This window comes from Sciurus carolinensis, chromosome 4 (genome assembly GCF_902686445.1).
Source record: "Sciurus carolinensis chromosome 4, mSciCar1.2, whole genome shotgun sequence".
Lineage (NCBI taxonomy): Eukaryota > Metazoa > Chordata > Mammalia > Rodentia > Sciuridae > Sciurus > Sciurus carolinensis.
This window is the reverse complement of record NC_062216.1, coordinates 64,791,249-64,810,879: the sequence shown is the minus strand read 5'-3', so window position 1 is coordinate 64,810,879 and position 19,631 is coordinate 64,791,249. Positions and strand designations below refer to the sequence as shown.

Below are 19,631 nucleotides of genomic sequence, written 5' to 3'. Positions count from 1 at the left end.
ATCTTGAGCAGGTGGGAGGGTAACCTGGTGGGCACATCCAGAGGCAAGGAACCCTTTACCTCATCTGCCCCCTATAGGTGCCCAGATCTTGACCACAATTTCTAGAAGTGGTCCCACTGATCCATTTTCCCTACCTGCCCCCCTGTCTACCATATTATCTATAGGTTTTTGATTTGTTCACTTGGAATTTTATAAAAATATTTTAGTGTAGCTATTTTTATGGGGATAAAATGTACCTAATATAAAATTTATCATTTTAACCATTAAGTACATTTTCATGCCATGCAACCATCACCAACGTCTAACTGTTCCAACTCAAAACATCCTCATCTTCCTAATTGAAACTCTGTACCCATGGAGCACTAATTCTTCATTCCTCCTTCTCCCAACCCCTGGCACCCAGGGATTATATGAGGTACCTTGAGTCATCAGAAAGACTACTTTCTCCTCTATGAATTTGTCTTTTTTAGGTACCTCACATAAGAGGAATTCTACAATATTTTTCATTTTGTGGCTGGCTTATTTCACTTAGCATAATATTCTCAATGTTCATCCATGTTGTAGCATGTGTCAAAATTACCTTCCTTTTTTAAGGCTGAACAATATTCCCTTGTATGTATATTCCATATTACATTTATCCATTTGTCCATCCATGGACACTTGGGTTGTTTCCAGTTTTGGACCTTTGTGAATGATACTGCTGTGAACATGAGTGTACAAATATAAAATATTTGTAGGAACTGGGGGTGTAGCTCAGTGAGAGAAAGTGTGCTTAACATGCGCGAAGCTCTGGATTCAATCCCCAGCACCCAAAAAAATTATTTTAAATGATAATTAATTCAACCAATATTTTTTCTTTTCCCTTCTTTTTTATTTTTTTCAGTCTGGCAAGTTTTAATTATATACATTTTTCATTGTAATTGCACATAATAGTGTAATCGGCTGTTACATTTTTGTATACACACACATATGATAAAATTTGGTCAATTTTGTTCCCCAGGACCTTCTTTTTTCCTCCCCCATTCCCTCCCATGTCTATTTTCATGAGATTCCTCCTTGTCCTCCCCACCTTTTTTTTCTCTCTAGCTCCCAAATGTGAAAAAGAACATAGGACCCTTGACTTTCTTAGTTTAGCTTATTTCACTTAACATAATGTTCTCTATTTCCATCAATTCTGCAAATGACATAATTTCATTTTTCTTTATGGTTCAGTAAAACTGTTGTGTATACATACCACATTTTTTTTATTCATCTGTTGATGGCCACCTAGGCTGGTTCCATAATCTGGCTATTGTGAATTGTGCTACTATGAACATGAGTATCGCTACAGTAGGCCAACTTTAATTCTTCAGGAAAAATACCCAGGAACTGGGTCATGTGATGGTTATAGTCCTAGTCTTTTGAGGAACATTCATACTGATTTCCATAGCACAACCAGTGTTATTGAGAATCTGTTATATGCTCTGTGCCATGTGCTGGGGCTTCAAAAATAAACAAACTGTAGACATGGGCAGCCACCACCCAAAAAGGTACCTAGAAGTCTGCAGGCAACTTCACTCTGGTGAGATAACTATAAGGACAGGAGGATTAGGGTGCCCGTGAGTACATGAGCTAGGTACCCCCCAATCTCCAACAAAAGGCTTTCTGTCTCTGTGACCTGGAACCAGAGATATGGAAAATAAATCTGGTATGAGAGTCTGAGGAGCAGACAAGAGTGGGTGACAGCCTGAACAGAGTCCCAGAGACATCTGGTCTGGAGAGTAGGAAGAAGGTTGGCAGGCAGAGAGGCTGAAGAGATGATCAGGAACCAGAATGTACCATGGAGGCCCTTGTGAGCCTAGAATAGATATTTCAGAAGATACCTCCTCACTCCCGCACTCCAGAAGCCAGCACGATATCCTGGGCCGAATGAGGGGTGGCTGCCATAGAAGAAAACCAGCCAGAAAGCAGGGAGGCAGATGTTGAGGGAAGTGACACCTATTTACAGTGTTGGCATAGAGACACACCCCTCAGGGTGAGGAAAGCACCCTAGAAACCCACAAGTTGTTCCAACCATTGGAGGTGGTTAACACTCATTAATACGACCTGCAAAAGACATGAGGAAATGGGGGTTTTGGTGACATCAGTCCTCTTCAGCACTTTATTTTCCTCTCTATGGCATTCCCAGGGCCTAGGAGAGCTGAACAATTAAGTAAACAAATAAGTGCCTAACAAGTCACTTTGACCAGGAAAGGTGTTTAAAATGATCACAGTGCTCTTCCTTTAATAAAATAAAATTGTGTCATATTTTACCCCAGGAATGGACCAGATTGCCAAGATGATGACCGGAGTACATCTCTGACAAATAGAGGGCCCAAATGATATACCTAGTGGTCTCTGAAACAGTGACCAAGAGGAAATCATGAACCAAATAGCTACAAATTCCAGAGCCATCATAACTGGAATGGCAGAGTGCTCTGAAGTCTGGAAGGCCCAAGGTGGGATCACCAAGGATAATTCCTGTGGGGCAGCAGCTGTGAAGAACTACCCGGTATCCCAAACTTAAGACCACATCACTGCTCCCCTAAAAAGGATACCCACCCAGCCACAGAAATGTTCCAGTCAGTCATCTCACCTGGTGGACATAGGGGCTTATAAGAAATCAGGACACTGAAGACATATCCCCACACTGCCCTGGGGATGCAATCAGGATCCAACACCAAAGGATGAACCAACAGCAGTGCCAGGACACATTCTAGATACACCAGCCAATGAGGCCCAGTGACTTTCATCTGAACCCTGGGTAAATGTGGGCCTCACAGGTGTATGTTAGGTGTGAGCAACACTATGCCAGAACCAGCCAGTAAACATGCAAACAGCACACTGTAATCCAGAGACCTTTTCATGTCACAGTGCCACTGTCTTATTTGAATGGGTACTATTGCTACAATCATTGGGGTCCTTGCCAACCACTGTGTCTTGGCCAGTGGAAAACTGCAAACCACATTGCTTTGATCAAGAAACTCAATCCACCCTCCTTGAAGGGTAGGATTGGCCTTGCTCAGGACTCATTCTGGACTTCCTCCCCATTATACCATCTGTAGGAGGCAGCAGGAGTCAGTGGAAGATGGACTACTTCCAGAGAAGGAAACACACAGTGCCACCCCCACCTAAACCAGGAGACACACATTCTAACTAAAGCAGGAGGAGCAGACAAGAGCCACAAGGAGGCAAAGGGGCGGTGTCAATTCAGCCTAGCCTTAGTGCCCGTACACAAGGGACTGGATGTGGACATAACCCCATTCAGTTCTTTTTCCATTATTTTGCAGCAGTGATGGTGGAATCTGTGAAGCCGGGCTCTGTGTCCCATTTGAGGCAAGTGGACTCTGGACAGTTAGGCATCCCACAGCCTCAAAGTCACCTTCCCTCTGGAAGCGTTGGGGGAATCTTGAAATCCAGCCCCACCAAGGGAAGGAAGGTGGTCAGTGTCAAATATGAACAAAGCTGGACCCTAAAGTGATAAGGGCAGATTTTAACCAGCGGTACATTGTTGCAATAGGGAAGAGTCCAGCATGAACTGAACCCAACTTTGACCTGTATGGAGGTGTCTGGAAACTGTGAAGAGAGAATGAGGAAGCAGGGAGGGATTGAGCTGGGGCTCACTAGAGTCCTGCCCAGCAACATCCAAGGGATATGACCTTGAGCTGTTAGAACCTGTTAGTGCTCATTCAAGTCCTCACAGACCAAGGCTAAGGTCTAGTGGGGAGAGGGCTCAGAGGGACCTGGCTAGAGTTCAGTCAAAGAGAGAATCTTTGTGGGAGAAGATACATCCAGACTGTCAGGAGGAAGTGGCAGTGTTGTTTTGCAACTAGGGGAGCCTATGAGCCCTGTGGAAAGGAAGCTTGGCCCCACACCATGGAACTGGCCTATGGCAGAGACAGCCATCCTGCCCTTTTCCAGAATAGTAGGCACATGGTTGCCCTGAATGAAGGCCACTTCTGCAGCCTCTACAGAAGCCACAGCATTATGATCAATGGGATGTGAGCAGAAGTGATATGCATACCTTCTGGGTCATAAAGTACTCCTCCTTAACTGAAGAGAACCCCAGTGAATGCCTGAAACCTGAGATGCCCGACCCTATCTATATATGCCATGTTCATGTATTTTCTAGACATATATACCTATGAGGAAGTTCAGTGTATAAATTAGGTAGAGTAAGCCAGGGGTGATGGTGCATGTAATCCCAGCAACTTGGGATACTGAGACAAGGATCACAATTTGGAGGCCAGCCTCAGTCACTTAGGAAGACCCTGTCTCAAAATAAAAATCAAAAAAGACTGAGGATGTGGCTTTGTGGGTTCAATCCCTGCTAATGCAAAATAAATAAATAAGTAAATAAGGCAGAGTAAGAGATTAACAACAATAACTAAAAATAAAAATGGACAGTTATAACAATCTAATGAAAATTATTTTAAACTGATGAATTGTTTATTTCTGGATTTTCCATGTAGTGTTTTTGGCCCACAGTTGACTACAGGTAACTGAAACCTGGAAGAGTGAAATTGCAGATAAAGGGGATAATTGTACCCTTAAGTGACAAGGACTTGCCTTTCACTTTCCTTTTCCCACCTCTCTCTACTGGCTGAAATGTCATCCCCAGATGTGGATGGGACACTACCCCAGGGATGGTGGAATAAAAAGACAGGAGCCTGGCCTGCTGATGACCTCATGGAACACAGTCTCATATGGACTTAAACTTGTACTAAGAAACCACATTAATCTGGGTCTCTTTTGCCTCCAGCCAAATATATATCCAACTAATAATACCTGACCCAAGAATGGGCAGCCAGATAGAGTCAGGTAATTCCAAAGAATCCAAAGAACGTTGAGTGGTGGCAGAGAAAGTCCAAGGACAATACACATTTCAATCCAATGATGAAATTGCTGCAAGGGGAGAATGCAGTCCCTCAGCCTGAGGACCAAGTCCCAGGGAGGAGGAGACGGCTCACACTGGCATCCTGATGCCAATGTACTCCTGGTGATAGTCTTGCTGTGACAATGTTCTCAGGTGGGCAATGACTTCCACACGTAGCTTGGAAGTCATAAGAGCATGAACCTCAGCTCAGTGGGGGTTGGCTAGTAACACTCAGTGAACTGCCTGGGATTGGAAGAAATGATGCCAAGGGACACTTGGAGGAAACCCTCAGACAACTCAGGCAGGCCAGAGAGCCACCGCCTGGGTCACAGAGGCTCTTACTGTAAACACCCACACATCCCCGTGGTCTGGAGAGTGGAAGGGTGGCTTACTAGTGTATGACTGAAGCAGCATACTCTCTAGAGAGTTGTACAAAATGGAGGGTTCTGGGTTCCTGACCTTTATCAGCCTAAACACAGTATAAAAGCAGCAGACATTTGCTTCTGGGTACCCTGGCCTGGAAGATTTCTCACTCTGAGTGGGCCAAGAATAATGAACTTTAGGTATGCTTCTAGAAGGGCCATAATGTATCAGAGAGCCAGGTCTAATCACAGTGACTACAATCTTGATCTCACAAGTGGCTTTTCATGAGTGGATTGTCATGAGAAGAGACAGGAAGAAGGAAGAGAGGTAGGGGAGAAAGATGGGAGGAAGGAGGGAAGGAAGCTCAACTCAACCTCACATGCAGGACAGTGTCCTGAGTGCTGCACACACCAGCAGGTGCCATCCACAGATGACCATACCAATGGTATTTCCTGGAATTGTGCACTGTGGATGTCCAGGCCTCAAGTGCATCCAAGTGGTCATTGTTACAGCCCAGAACCCAGGTCAGCAGAGATGGTCTGGCTGATTCAACGCCAGTGTGACTGGCTAGAAATGGAAAAGAGGTCAAAAAAAGGTCTATAAGATTGGAAGGAAAAAAGGCGGGTTCAAGGGACCAGAGACTTCTGGGAGGCCCAAGAACAGGGTCATGAAGGTGTGGGGGATCATCTTTCTCAGAACTGATATTTGAACTTAATTCTCATGCACACAAAATCCATGCTATGTGACCTTGGGTAAACTACCTAATCTCTTCAGACTTGTTTACTTTTCTGTAAAATACCTGCCTCACCAGGTGGTTGTGAGGATTAAACAAGATAACCTGGTGAGCCTGTACCAGGTCCTGCTTTGGTGGGTGCTCAGCAAACACTACTGGCTTCCTCCCTCCCCTCTCACCTGGTCTCTAGGTTTCCTGTGCTTATCTGTAAGGCTGTTCAAAACAAACACAGAGCTGCAGCCTCAAGGCCTGGAGAAGATGAGCAGGTCATGAAGACAGAACAAGAACATGGAATATGGAAGGCTGCCCAGGGTTCCCCTCAGAATTGCAAGGAGGTCACTCTGCTCCCCCTGCAGGCCACAGGCCAGGCTTGCTTTCCTATGACCTTTAAGGCTGCACAAGCTGGTCTGCTCTGTGGCGGTTCCATGGCCCCAATACCCACTTTCTTCTTGGAAACTGACTTCCATCACCACAACCCCACTGCGGCTTCACTCCCAAAGGTCCCATGGAACTCTTCAGCCGTCCAGTGGCCTCTCTGAGTTTAGGGTTCCATGCCAGGCTTGGCTCACAAGGTTCAATAAATCTTTGGGAAATTACAATGTCTCTCTTCTCTGGTGGTCATCACCTTTACCAGGTGATGATACTCAGCCTCAGTAACAGTTGGATAGATCATGGTGGTGGTTATGCAACCCTGTGGATGAAGGCAAAAAATCCATAGATGTATACTATGTATGGGTGAGTTGCACAATGTGTGAATTATTTCTCAATAAGACTGTTTAAAAACAAATTAAATAAATAATAGTAGGAATAACCTGATCTAGGGACCTTCTCATGTGATATCATCTGAAATATACAGCATTAACTGGGAGGTGTTCTTGCCAAAAAATGTTTAACTTCTAATTGAGGCTTTAGAACTCCCTGCCAGTTGGAGAAAATATGGGGTATAGACAAACATAATGCTAAGAAGCACTACAAGGAAACTGTGGACAAATAAAATGTGGAATATTCAATGTCGTTTTTAAAAGGGTGAGGCAACTGTTCTAGATTAAAAGAGACATAACAACGGGTCAGGTGTATAGTTCAGTGGCAGAGAGCTTGCCTAGCATTCATGAGTCCCTGGGTTCATCCCCAGGACCAAAAAAGAAAAGAAAGAATGAAAGACACACACACACACACACACACACACACACACACAAACACACACACACACACACACACACACACACACCCCTACCATATGAATTATGTGACTCTTGAACTAACCCTGGTTTAAGAAAAATAACTGTAAAAACACTTAGGGGCACAACTGATCTCATTTGAATATCAGCTAACTATTAAAGGATTATTGTGATTTTCTTAGGTGTAATAAAGGCATTATACTTTTATAGTAAGATATCCTTTCTGTCAGGAGATGCTTGCTTATCTATTTGGGATCAAGTGCCATGATGACCATACTTTCGAATGTTTCAGGAACACATGCATAGACACAGATAAAAGAACTATGATAAATGTTAACAACCACTGAATTTATGCTATGACTACATATGGATATTAATTGTACTATCAACTTTTCTTCATGTTTGAAGTTTTATTACAGAGCAATTAGAAGAATGAGCTCCTTAGTTTCTCCCTTTCCATGTTCATTGCCACCTCCTAAAAAGTTCATGGGCTGCACCACTAGGTTCCCCTGTGTCTCTATTACACTTGCCCTCTTCTCTGCATTGGGTACCTGTAGCACCCCACAGATAAAATAGACCCTACTTGTGGTCTATTTAATGTCTGTCATTTCTATAAATCAGTGAACTCCTAAAGAACAAGGACCATATCCTTCATCTAAGGTCTCCAGAGGGTAGAGCCTGGCAAAGTGTAAGTGATCAATAAGTCTCAAATAAATGAAAGATTGCCTAAGTGAATGAATGAATGAATGAATGAATGTGTTTTTAAAAAAGCAGGTGATGGATTAAACAGGTCCTGCATTTGGGCATTCCCTGTTCCAGTCCACCTTACTCTGCACTACCAGATGAGCCTACTGAGGCAGGTCTTATAGTGTCCCCTCCCTGCCAGGCACACACCAATGGCTTCTCACAGGCAAAGGATTTCCACAGGCTGACTTCTTTGCTATGACTCCATAGATCACATTTGACTCCTCTCATTCCTTGAAAATCTCCATGCCTTTCCTTTACCTAACATGTCTTTATTTCCCTGAGCACAACATCCTTTTGCTGAGCTGGAGATGCATGCAGCTCAGTGGTAAAACCGCTTGCCTCACTTGCACTGGGCCCTGGGTTTTACCCCCAGACCAGAGGCAAGTGGAAGAGAGCAATCTGGAAATCTTACAGACAATATCTGATCTGTCACTTCAAAGGTCAGAGATAAGCTGGGCACAGTGGGCACATGCCTGAAATTCCAGTGACTTGGGAAGCTAAGGCAAGAGGATCACAAGTTAGAGGTCAGCCTGGGCAACTTAGTGAGACTCTGTCTCAAAAAATAAAACGGGCTGAGAGGAGTAGTTCAGTAGTAGAGCACCTTTGGGTTCAATCCCTAGTTGAAATACTGGAAATAAAGAGGTCTAGTTGGAGCTGGCAACACTACTTGGAATATTTGTTGAACTTTATGCCATTACCTCCCAGTACAGTTTTTGATTCTTGTAGCTTTAGAATAAGTCTTGATGTTCAATAGATTAATTTCCCCAGCTTTATTCTTCTTTTCCAAGACCACTTTGGATATTCTAGGTCCTCTGAGTTTCCATATAATTTTGGAGTCAACTTTGTCCAGTCCTGTGAAAAAGCCTGGCGGAGGGCTGGGTGGAGCTCAGTGGGAGAGTGCTGGCCTCGCTGTCTGAAACGGAGTTCTATCCCTAGCACTCAAGAAAAAATTAAATTAAAAAAAAAAAAAAAGCCTCATGGAGTCAGGCATGGTGGCACACACCTGTAATTCCAACACTCAGGAGGCTGAGGCAGGAGGATCTCAAATTCAAAGCCAGCCTCAGCAATTTAACAAGACCCTAAGCAACTTAGCAAGACTCTATCTCAAAATTTAAAAAATTTAAAAAGCTGGGGATGTGGTTCACTGGTTAAATGCCTCTGGGTTCAATCCCTGGTACCAAAAAAAAGAGTCTCATGGGATGTCGATTGTGAGATATTCAGTAAATGTTTTTATACTTTCTTTATTGACATTGTTGCCATTTTCTAACACATCGACAGCACTTTCACGCAGATGGATTCCCCTCACCACATTGTTCTTTCTCCCTCCCATGAATGGAATGGCTTCTAAAGCCTCTGAGTCCATTGTCACATCTTGCTCCTTCTTGCCCAACATTATTTCTGTTTCATCCTCTACATTCATCTCCTTTCTTTAAAAAAAAATACACACACACACACACACACACACACACACACACACACATATAATCATTAATTTCTGGATGCAGCAGGGATTTCCTGCCCTGGCTTCGTGGAACAGGAAATACTCCAGCCTAAGAGTTAGGAGCTTCTCCTTTACCAAGCACACTACCTGGCACTTGCTCACTCTCTCTCTTCCCTGGGTTCCACCATTTACTAATTATGTGACCTCAAGCAAGTAATTTGCTCCATCAGAACTTCAGTTCATTTATCGTTCAGTGAAAAGAGTAGATTAAGTCAGCATTGTGGTTGTGTAACATGGTGATTTTGTTTAGTTTCATTAGTGCCAAAACTCTTTCAAGAACCTAATGAAATTTATGAACTCTCTTTCTAGAGGAAAGCACATCCACACAAGCCTTTTGCAAATTATTTCCAAGTGTTTACAATCTTCCTAAAACCTATCCAAGGGCTTTGGCTTAACAATATTCAAACTGGATGCCATCGCCACCATTTTTTAAAAATAGAGCTATTGTAGGGCATAGTGGCACATACTCGTAATCCCAATGACTCCGGAGGCTGAGGAAGGAGGATTGCAGGTTCAAGACCAGCCTGGGTGACTTAGTGAGATCCTGTAAAAAAGAAAACTGGGGATTAGCTCAATGGTACAGAACCTCTGGATTTAATCCCCAGTACTGGAGGGGCAGGTCTACAACAGACTGACTTACCCATTTCAGACTCATGGAACAATTTCATATGCATTCCTAGAATTCTGGGTGTGATCTCCAACACACCACTAAAGGAACTGTATAGCTTGATGAAAAGTAGCTTATTCAGTGTCTTGGTGGCTATAAGGCAAGATGCTTTCAGACCATTCAGGGTGGTAATTGACAAGAGCAATCTTGAAGGATCTGCCACTGGAGATGTTACAATTTGTACAATAAAAAGGAAATAATCACTAAATTGTATTGGAACAAGTCTAAGAAAAATAATCGTATAGTGGTAGTCCAGAAGAGAGAAAATATGAAGTGTACCAGAAGAAAATTTCAATTCACAAAAAGGATGATTGTTTAGTCTATATTAATGTGATCATGATCTTCTCTTTATTTTCACCTTAGTGTGAATTATATTGCATTGATATAGTTTATTATGTGAAGATATCCTGAAGGCTAGTGATGTAGCTCAGTGGTAGAGTGCTGACCTATCATCCGGGTTCCATCCCCAGAAACACACACACACAGGGAAAGGAAAATAAAATTATTTTTTTGAAAAAGCATGCATTTGCTTTAAAATATCAAAATGTATACTTATAAGCGTAATTGTCCCATTGGCCATGGGGGAGATATCTACATGTGACCTTAGAATGAGAGTTGATAAAAGAGAGGAAGTAAAATATAAGAAGGGTGTGGAATTCAATCAAGCAGCAAAGTAATTAATTACAATCTAGGTACAGGGTTCATTACTTTATTGATTCAAATTTGAAGCACGAACATAAAAGCAATCTGTTACAAAATGAATGAATGTTCCAGATCTCAAGGAAAAAAAATCTTAGCCTGAGAAGACCCATTATATTAGAAGCTTCCAGGTTGTATACCATTTTGTTTTCATTGCGTAACAAAATCCCTCCAAAATTTAGTGGTTTAAGTTTTCTCTCATAATTTCTTCCCATTCCATGGGTCACTCCAGCAGCTCCTCTGCTCTGGTCTGATGAATTCAGCTAATGCTGAATGGTCAATATCTGGTTATCGGAAGGTTGGTTGGTCTAGGGAACGTCACTTGGGATGACCTGTCTGTTCCATATGATCTCTCATTCACCTTTGGCCAGGCTTTCTTGCATGGAAGCCTAAGGATTCCAAAACTTGGCAAGATGGAACAGTCCTAGTTTGTATTATCCCGCTGGCCAAAATGATTCCAATAATCAAGCTCAGAGTCAGTGTGAGAAAGGATAGCTCAAACATGATCAAATTGTTGACCATTATTTCAACAATCAATTACAGTGTATAAACAGTTTGGATTTTAAAGTGTTGTTTATACGCTCAGAATTATCTTGCCTGTTACACTTTCAAGTCTATCAGTTGGCATTTTAAATGCAGAGAAGCAGACATAAAATTTGTGATGTGGTTTGAAATGTCTGAGGAAGTTTAATCAATCAAGCTTTAAGTGATGTTAAATATTTAAAGAGGATTTAATCTGTTACATCTGCGAGTTCATAGCACATGAATCAAAGAACTAATAAAAGTAATTGTTCTTATTTTATTATTTATTAGATTAATAAATGAACTGGGGAGCTTTGTAAGTTAAAATTAAAGGCTTAAGAAAAACTAGGATTTAAATTTTCAACTTAACATAATCAAATAATAATTATAACACCAATTATTGTAAGAAAATTTTCCAAATGGAAATAACTCCTCTCAGGTTTTAGTGAATCTCAGGTGATACATTTATTCAATTGTTTACTCAAAAGATATTTACTAATCATTTTCTATGAGATAGGTGCTATTCCAGACACTGGGAATATTGTGGAAAGTCACTCCCAGTCCTTCCTTCATTGAGATTAAACACAGAGAGGACACAGGGAAGAAGTGAAATAAATGACATGATTTCAAATAATGAAGAGATGAACATCAGTCAGAGACTATTTCCTAATCCCATCTCCCCCATTGCTAGGAAGGGAATCAGTAGCCATTTCCCTCTTTCCATAGCCAAAGACGCCACCAAGTTCTCCAATTCCTACCTGACTTTGACGAATCCACATTTTTTTTTTTTAAATTTTGGTCTCTACTATCTCCTCAAGATGAGGCTCTGTTAGGGAAGAGAAAAAAAAAAAAAAAAAGTCCAAATAACATGCAATAAACAAAGCAACCTGCTACTGATACACACTTGGCAAGTGTTCAGGGAACATCTCACACATACTCAGTTATGCACACACTGAAGATTGAGAGGAGCATAGAGCTAAGGAAGCCAGAACTGTCACCATCAGAGAGGATCCATCTTGCAGGCAAGGCAAGACCCTATTTTATCCAATCAGAAACCCATTTTAAAGATTTTGAAATTTCTACAATTGGACTTCATCTTACAATGATGATTCCTTCTACTGGATAAAATACAGTAATAACATCACAAAGCAACACTGTGACCTATAAGCTGTGCAAAGACTGCAGCAATCAGGACAGTATCCAAAACCAGGCTGTGTATTAGAATCACCTGGGAAACGTCTTAAAAATACTTAGACTATCTGAGTCAAGGGTCGGGGTGGAATGGTATTTTGTAAAAGCACCTCAGGTGACTCTAATATGCAGCCAGAGACAAGAGCCCAAATGGCAATTTCACATTAGAGTGCACATTCCTCAGAGCCCTGGAGACTGTCCTGGGGCCATGCCTATATGGATACTTCAGGGCAGGGTCAGCAACCTAGGGCCTCTGGGCTACCCAGGAAGGTGGTTTTTACACTTTTAAGTAGTTGGGGGAAGCAATGAAAAGGGGAATAAAATTTGGGGACAGGTGAAAATTAAATGTAAGTGTCTAGGTAGATTTATTAGAACATGGCCATACTCCTTTGTCTATGGCTGCTACAAGGACAGAGTTAAGTAGTTGGGACATTTTAATCTGGAAAGCCTAAAATATTTATTATCTGATTCATTACAGAAAAAGTGTGCTGATCCTGTCTTGGAGGGAATGGGTTTCCAGAATCTCAGCATTCCTGTATCCTCTCAGGAATTCACCTTCGTGAGAATTTACCAGTCGTCAGGTGGCAGATGGAGATGGAGACCCCTTCCTTTTCCACCCTTGTTTTCATTTTTGTCCTCCCATTTTAAGAAGAAAAGTAAGCCTCTCACCAGCCTGGGGTATGAAAAATACCCTAGACATGAGACAAAGTAACAATCCCAATAGTGATGTCCAACAGGACTCTGATTGCCAGGTAAGTAGTTAGATAAATGGATAGACCCTTAGATATAGTTAAGAGGTATAGCACTTGCCTAACATGCAGGAGGCCCAGGGTTCAATCCGAAGCACAACAAAACAAACAAAAAAATTGGTGACAGATGGATTCGTGACTTTTAGCATACAACTCAGAAAGGGGTTCAAATAATTGAGTAACATGATTATGGCAAAACTAATTCATATTATTGAAGTAATAAGTTTTTAAAGGTTTATATCTAAAATTTTTAAAATATTTTTAGTTGTAGATGGACATAACTTTATTTTATTTATTATTTCTTTATTTCAATAATCAATTACAGTGTATAGTTTGAGTGATTAGATTTTAAAATGTTTATATGCTCAGAATTATCTTGCTGAGGACCTAACCCAATGCCTCATAAGTACTAGGCAAGTGCTCTACCACTGAGCTACATACAACCCCAGCCCTTCTAAAATATTTTAATATTAATTTAATTGAATGTTGTCTCATTTGATGAATAAGCAATAATTGTCCAGACACACATGAAAAAATTAAGCATAAAAACAATCCATTCACTTCATTAAGAGTTGAATTTCAAATGACAGTTCATTTTTATGTTTAATAATTACTTATCAAGTCAGGCACAATGGAACATGGGTACCTGTAGTTCCATTTACTTGGGAGGCTGAGCCAGGACTATCACTTGAGCCCAGAAGTTCAAGTCCAGCCTGGGCAACATAGAGAGATTCCCCTTCTCAAAATAATAACTTATCAACATGTATATTGTATTTATATTATTTGGTTCAATTATGTACTAATAATTGTAAATATAAAATGAGGGTCTCAACTCCTCACTGGTTGCTGGCCGGAGGACCTCTTGATTCCTGCCACTTTGGGCCTCTACCAAGGTAGTTCACTGGATGGCTTCCCTGGGAGAAAGAGACTGAGCAATACAGAAGTCATGGCCTTTCTGTAATCTAATTTTGTAAGTGATGGTTCATGTTTTTGCCTTATTCTATCATATTCTATTGTTGAAACCAAAGCATTAGGTCCTGCCTACCCTGAAGGGGACTGGTATATAAAAAGAGGTGAATATGGGGAAATGGAACCATAAGGAACCTTCTTAGAAGCTGCCTACCGCAAATGTCAAATTTACATAACACTTCTCTACATCTGTTTAAACTTAGGGTGAAATTTCTTTTGCTGTCATCTTAAAAATGCATGAGAGGATGAAGTACTCCAAAATTCTTTCAGAAATAAAGAAGCAAAAATATTTGAAGGCCACTGAGTGGCTGAGCCACTCATTCTGCTGGGTCCTGTCAGGCAGAGGGTCGCCAAGGGCCTGCCAGAAGTGGGGAAAGGGTGGAGTGCTTTGGATAGGGAGAAAAGTCACTATCCCAGATCTGGAAACGCCTACCCAAATAGGTGGAAAGTACAGGGAAAAATTAAGTGACCAGGCAGAAAGTAAGGATCCAGGCTAGGAGGAATTGACAGAAACCCAGGGAAGGAGAAACCCCTGACTCACTTGGGATGGTCCTAGAGGGACGGGAAGAAGACGCAAAGGACACACTTTGTACAGAGTGGATAGTGAGAAATGGACACTAATTCCAGATGGGCCCTGATTTAGCATGGTTCAACTTATGGTTTATGATTTTTTTACTTTAGGGGGGGTGCAAAAATTATCTGCACTCACTAGAAACCGTACTTCGAATTTGGAATTTTGATCTTCTCCCAGGCTAGCGATATGCAGTCTGAAACCGGGACGCTGGATAGGCAGCCAGCAGAGCACCTCCCAATGAGTCACTCGACCTCAAAGGTAAACAGTTTCGATACTAGGGGTACCAGATGTATTTTGCTTAGGATATTTTCCACTTACAGTGGATTTACGGAAATCAATTTCATTGTCACTCGAGGAGTATCTGCAGATGTCATTTAGCTGCCAACAGTCCTTCAGCAGAGATGGTATTGCCCTGCCCAAGGTGCCTCTTGGGCAATACGCACAATTGGGCGCTGTGGAAACACTGAGTGATAGATCCAGTGCCTACCTAAAGGAGCGCAAGTTCCCAGAGTTCCCGCCAGCAGGCTGGAAACGACTGCTTTCACCTTCCCCAGCCTGCAGCTGTCTCTCGCAACCCAGAGAAAGGGATCTGGAGAAGGAAGCCTGAGCCTGAGACTGCAGAGCGAGTGACAAAATACTGAGAAGTGGAGGGGAGAATGAAATGGGACAGGGGCCAAGAAAACCGACTTCCCCCTGTCTCAAAATAAAAGATAAAAAGGGATGAGGATGTGGCTCAGTGGTTAAGCCTCCCTGGATTCAATCTCCAGTACGAAAAGAGAAAAAAATGAAAAGAAAATCGACTTCCTTGAGTCCGGAGTTGGGGGCTGGACGCCAAGTAACTGAGTAGAGAAAGAAGCGTGGATAAGGGCGAGAGCAGACAGTAAGAGGGAGGATTAAAGTCGACTTTGACGGCTTGATGATGAGGACAGAGACTACGTTTGGGAGCGAATGAAAGTCAGAGAACAAGTGACCGTTTGCACTGCGGAACTGAGGCTGCAGGTGGGACAGCGGAGCAGAGTCTGAGCGGCGGAGTTCGGAGGAAGCATAATTGGGACTCTGTTAAGTTGGGCCAAGAGAGGGACCGCCCCGCCCAAGCCCCGCCCCTTCAACGAGCTCCGCCCCTCCCGAAAGCGGGCTGAAAGCCGGAAGCTGGTTAAGTACTGCGGACTCTGCTTGACGGTAATTAAAAGGTCCAGGGCGTTCCCTTGTGAGCCCCCAGTCCTGGGCCGCGAGACCTTGCCACGGTGACCGCGGCCATGGGGGCTCTGCCCTGTCGGCCTCCTGTCGTCCTGGGTCCCCCGCTGGGGCTGCTATTCCTGTTTGTGAGTACGCTGGCCTCCTTGCGGCTCTTGGACCACCCGGCACCGGTCTGTTCTCAGCAGGTGAGACCCCGATGCGCGCGAGGGGCACAGCCACAGCGAGAATACTGCGGAGGCAGGGCAAGTAGGGGCTGGCGGCCCGGAACTACCGCCAGAGCTGGGGAGGCAGGAAATCTGCGTTGGGGGTGTCACTGGGGGATCCAGGACTTTGGCAAAAAGATCGCGGCACGTTCGGAGTGGTAGGAGTTGCGGTGTGGACCCGGGAAAAGAGGGAGTTGGACGGAAAAGAGGTTGCCCGGCGCGTGTTGCACAACCCAACCCGCCGTCGTGAGCTGGAGGAGGGAGCGACTACTCCTCCCGGGCCGCAGTTTGGGGAAGGAGACCGAGGTGCGTGGCCGGGTCAGGGAGGCTGGCAGGACTGGTTGGAAACCGGCTGTGGGGAAGAGGGGACTTGTGAGGGTCCAAGACGAGTCTGGACTGGATTCCACGCGGCGCGCCCTATAAATCCCCCTGCTCTACCGGTGCACATCGTGGTCCCCAGAGACTTGAGTCCACGCTTGAAAGCTTCCCCTTTAACTGATGCCCTAAAGCCTCCAAGGAACTGGGACAGCTCTCGGCAGCTAGAGTAGAGGACAACGATGCGGAAGGTGGGGCCCGACTGACTTCAGCTCCTCCTCGGAGTGACCCGGCATGTAGAGCATCTCTGGCGAGCAGGGATTGCTTACAGGGCTACAGGGGCACCAGCGGAGAAACGCATTATGACCATCTGCGGAGTGGCAAAACCTTGAGAATCTTTTTTTTTTTTTTTTTTTTTTTTTTTTTTTTTTTTTAAGACGAGGCTTCGCTTTGTTGCCCAGGCTGGCCTTAAACTCCTGGGCTGAAGTGATCCTCCTGCCTCAGCCTCCCAAGTGACTGAAACTGCTGGGGCATGCCATGCATATAATACTTAAAGACACTGTCCTTCCCACCACACCACCGCCACCACCACTCAGATCTGGGAACAGGGTGGGCACCCCAGGAAGTGACATAGTCACCTGTCAGCTGGTTGCCTTGCAATGAAACCTTGATCTTTAAGAAAAAAAAAAAAAGAAAGAAAAGAAAAGAAACAACAAAACAGATGCCCCCTCCAAAAAATACACTTTACTTCCTTTCTCCCCTCCACACTGTCTCTTTCCTCTATGTTCTGGTTTCTCAGCTGCCCCCAACCCGCACACACACATCCCTTACTGCCACCATTGACCCCAGGGAATTGATGCTCAGTGTCTGAGTCAGAGGATGTGAAACAAAGGGATATTCTTTTTATCTAATATTGTAGAAGATTTACCAAAAGAGGGTGGAGAGCGACTATTTTACAGGAAAAAAAAAGTTTTAAATATAGCCAATGTTGGGAAATGTCCTTGTGATTTCTACGGTTGGACAAAACAGAAACACAAAAGCTCATCAGGTCCTTCTTACAGACTGTACAAAAGTGTCCCAACATGGAAGATTTGGTGTTCCTTTGTAGATGGCTATTTGTCAGGTACCTGCCAAATACAAAGAACTGTGCTAGGAACTGAACCTGTAAAGAAACTCCTGGGACCCCAGTGTCCAGGTCTTAAAATAATCTAGGAGGAATGTTACTGTCTTAAAGGCAGCCTATAGCAAGCACATTTTTCACATCTGTAAGTGTACAGAATTCCAGAGAAAGGAAAAATTACTTCCAGCTGTGCTGTTCCTCATGGAAAAAAACATTTAGGCATTCCTGGGGGCTGGTGGAAACCCCTAAGAGGTTGGTTGGAGTATTCCAGGTGATGGAAGGGCTCCTTAGGTGGGACAGGGTAAAAAGTGTGGCTGGAATGGAGGGTCTGTGGAACAGGAAAGTGCAAAGGGTGACATGACATGAGAGCTGGGCTAAAAAGTTTTATTTTTTGTTGTTTGTTTTGTTTTGTTTTGTTGGTACCGGGGATTAAACCCAGGAGCTCTTAACCACTGAGCCACACTCATTTAAAATATATTTCTTTTAGAGATAGGGTCTCACCGAGTTGCTTAGGGCCTTGCTAAGTTGCTGAGACTAGCTCCTCCTGCCTTAGCCTCCCAAGCTGCTGAGATTACAGACATGCACCACCACACCTGGCACTAAAAGGGTTTTTGTTGTTTCGTTTTAAATTGGTGATCAAACCCAAGGCCTTGCATGCCTATGTTAGACAAGTACTCTACAAGTGAACGATATCCCCACTCCTAAAGGACTTTAACTTTCATTGCACAACGAAGTAACTGAGAGTCACCTAGCAAGAACACCCCCTGATTCCAGAGAAGACTGGAGAGAGATGCTCATAGCCAGATTTGTTCCATTTTCTTCCTTCCTCCTCCCCTCTACCTGCCCCTGGCTCACAGACAACTCATCTCCCTAGACAGCTTCCCTATTGACTAGATCTTTTAAAAAGAATCCTCAGCTGGACAGTGGCACACACCCAAGCTAATGTGGAGGCAGAGGCAGGAGGGTTGCAAATTTGAGGCCAACCTGGGCAAAGTACTGAGATCCTGTCTCAGAATTTTTTAAAAAGGGCTGGGAATGTAGCTCAGTGGTAGAGTGCTTGAAGCCCTGGGTTCCAATCCCAGTACTACAAAAAAGATAGGAAAAAACAAAAACAAAAAACCACACCCTTCAAATTTCTGTCCCTCCCCTGATGTTTTAATGAATATAACATGATATAGTGATGGGGAGGGAAAACCACAAATCTGAACTTGCATCCTAACATCACTTACAGTTTCTGTAACCTTGGGCAATTTAGACTGGACCTGAGTTTCCTCATTCCACAATAAAAGCACAAAGTGAGCTCATACCATTTTTCAGAATATAAATGCCAGACAAAACCCCAGATGGATTTAGTCCTAGATGACTCCATCTTAAAATGGGAAGGAGGCTTCTGCTTGCCTGTTCTTTTCCTAGCTCAACTAGCACAGGATGTGGGGACTTGGCAAATACGTGTTGAGTGAAAGAACAAAAGAATGAATGAAGGAAGGAATTGGATAGCTTTACTTAAAAAGCAGCCATAATCTGAGACCAGACTTAGCACTGGTTCTGGCTGCTTGGATTTAGCACCTCAAAACCCTGAAACCAATCCTGGAGAAACCGTAAGTAATTGCATTTCCCTAGAGCTCTTTTGCCTGGCCATCCCTGCCTGGACTTTCTTGCAGTTTTCCCATGACTATCAGCCTGAGGAAAGCCCACAAGCAAAGACAGTGACAAGTTGGAGTTGGTCACTATGAACGTTAACACTCAGTTTCATAGACAGGATGTGTGTTTCGTTACAAGTTCTTTTTTCCTGAACACTTGTGGTTTTCACTTGTGGTGATAGAATGACTGTTTGGTTTAACCCTTTTATCTTCTGGTTGCCAAAAGCCACTTTCAGTTCTATTGCTCTTACAGATTATAAAAAGTTATGTTCTGTGGACACTGTTAATGGTATAGACATTGGGGCATGCAGGGCTGGGGGCTGGCGGGAACCTCTAAGAGGTTGGTTGGAGTATTCCAGGTGATGGAAG

The 19,631-nt window shown here is 43.4% G+C and overlaps 1 protein-coding gene across 1 annotated transcript in view; it reads left to right on the top strand.

Annotated features, from left to right (window-relative positions):
- Positions 1 to 15,924: 15,924 nt before the first annotated feature.
- Il17ra (interleukin 17 receptor A) overlaps positions 15,925 to 19,631 on the top strand; it is a 28,149-nt gene continuing 24,442 nt past the window's right edge. Inside the window, exon 1 of the mRNA XM_047551293.1 lies at positions 15,925 to 16,169. Coding sequence (XP_047407249.1) covers positions 16,044 to 16,169 — 126 coding nt within the window. The 5' untranslated portion in view covers positions 15,925 to 16,043. The remainder of the gene's footprint in view (positions 16,170 to 19,631) is intronic.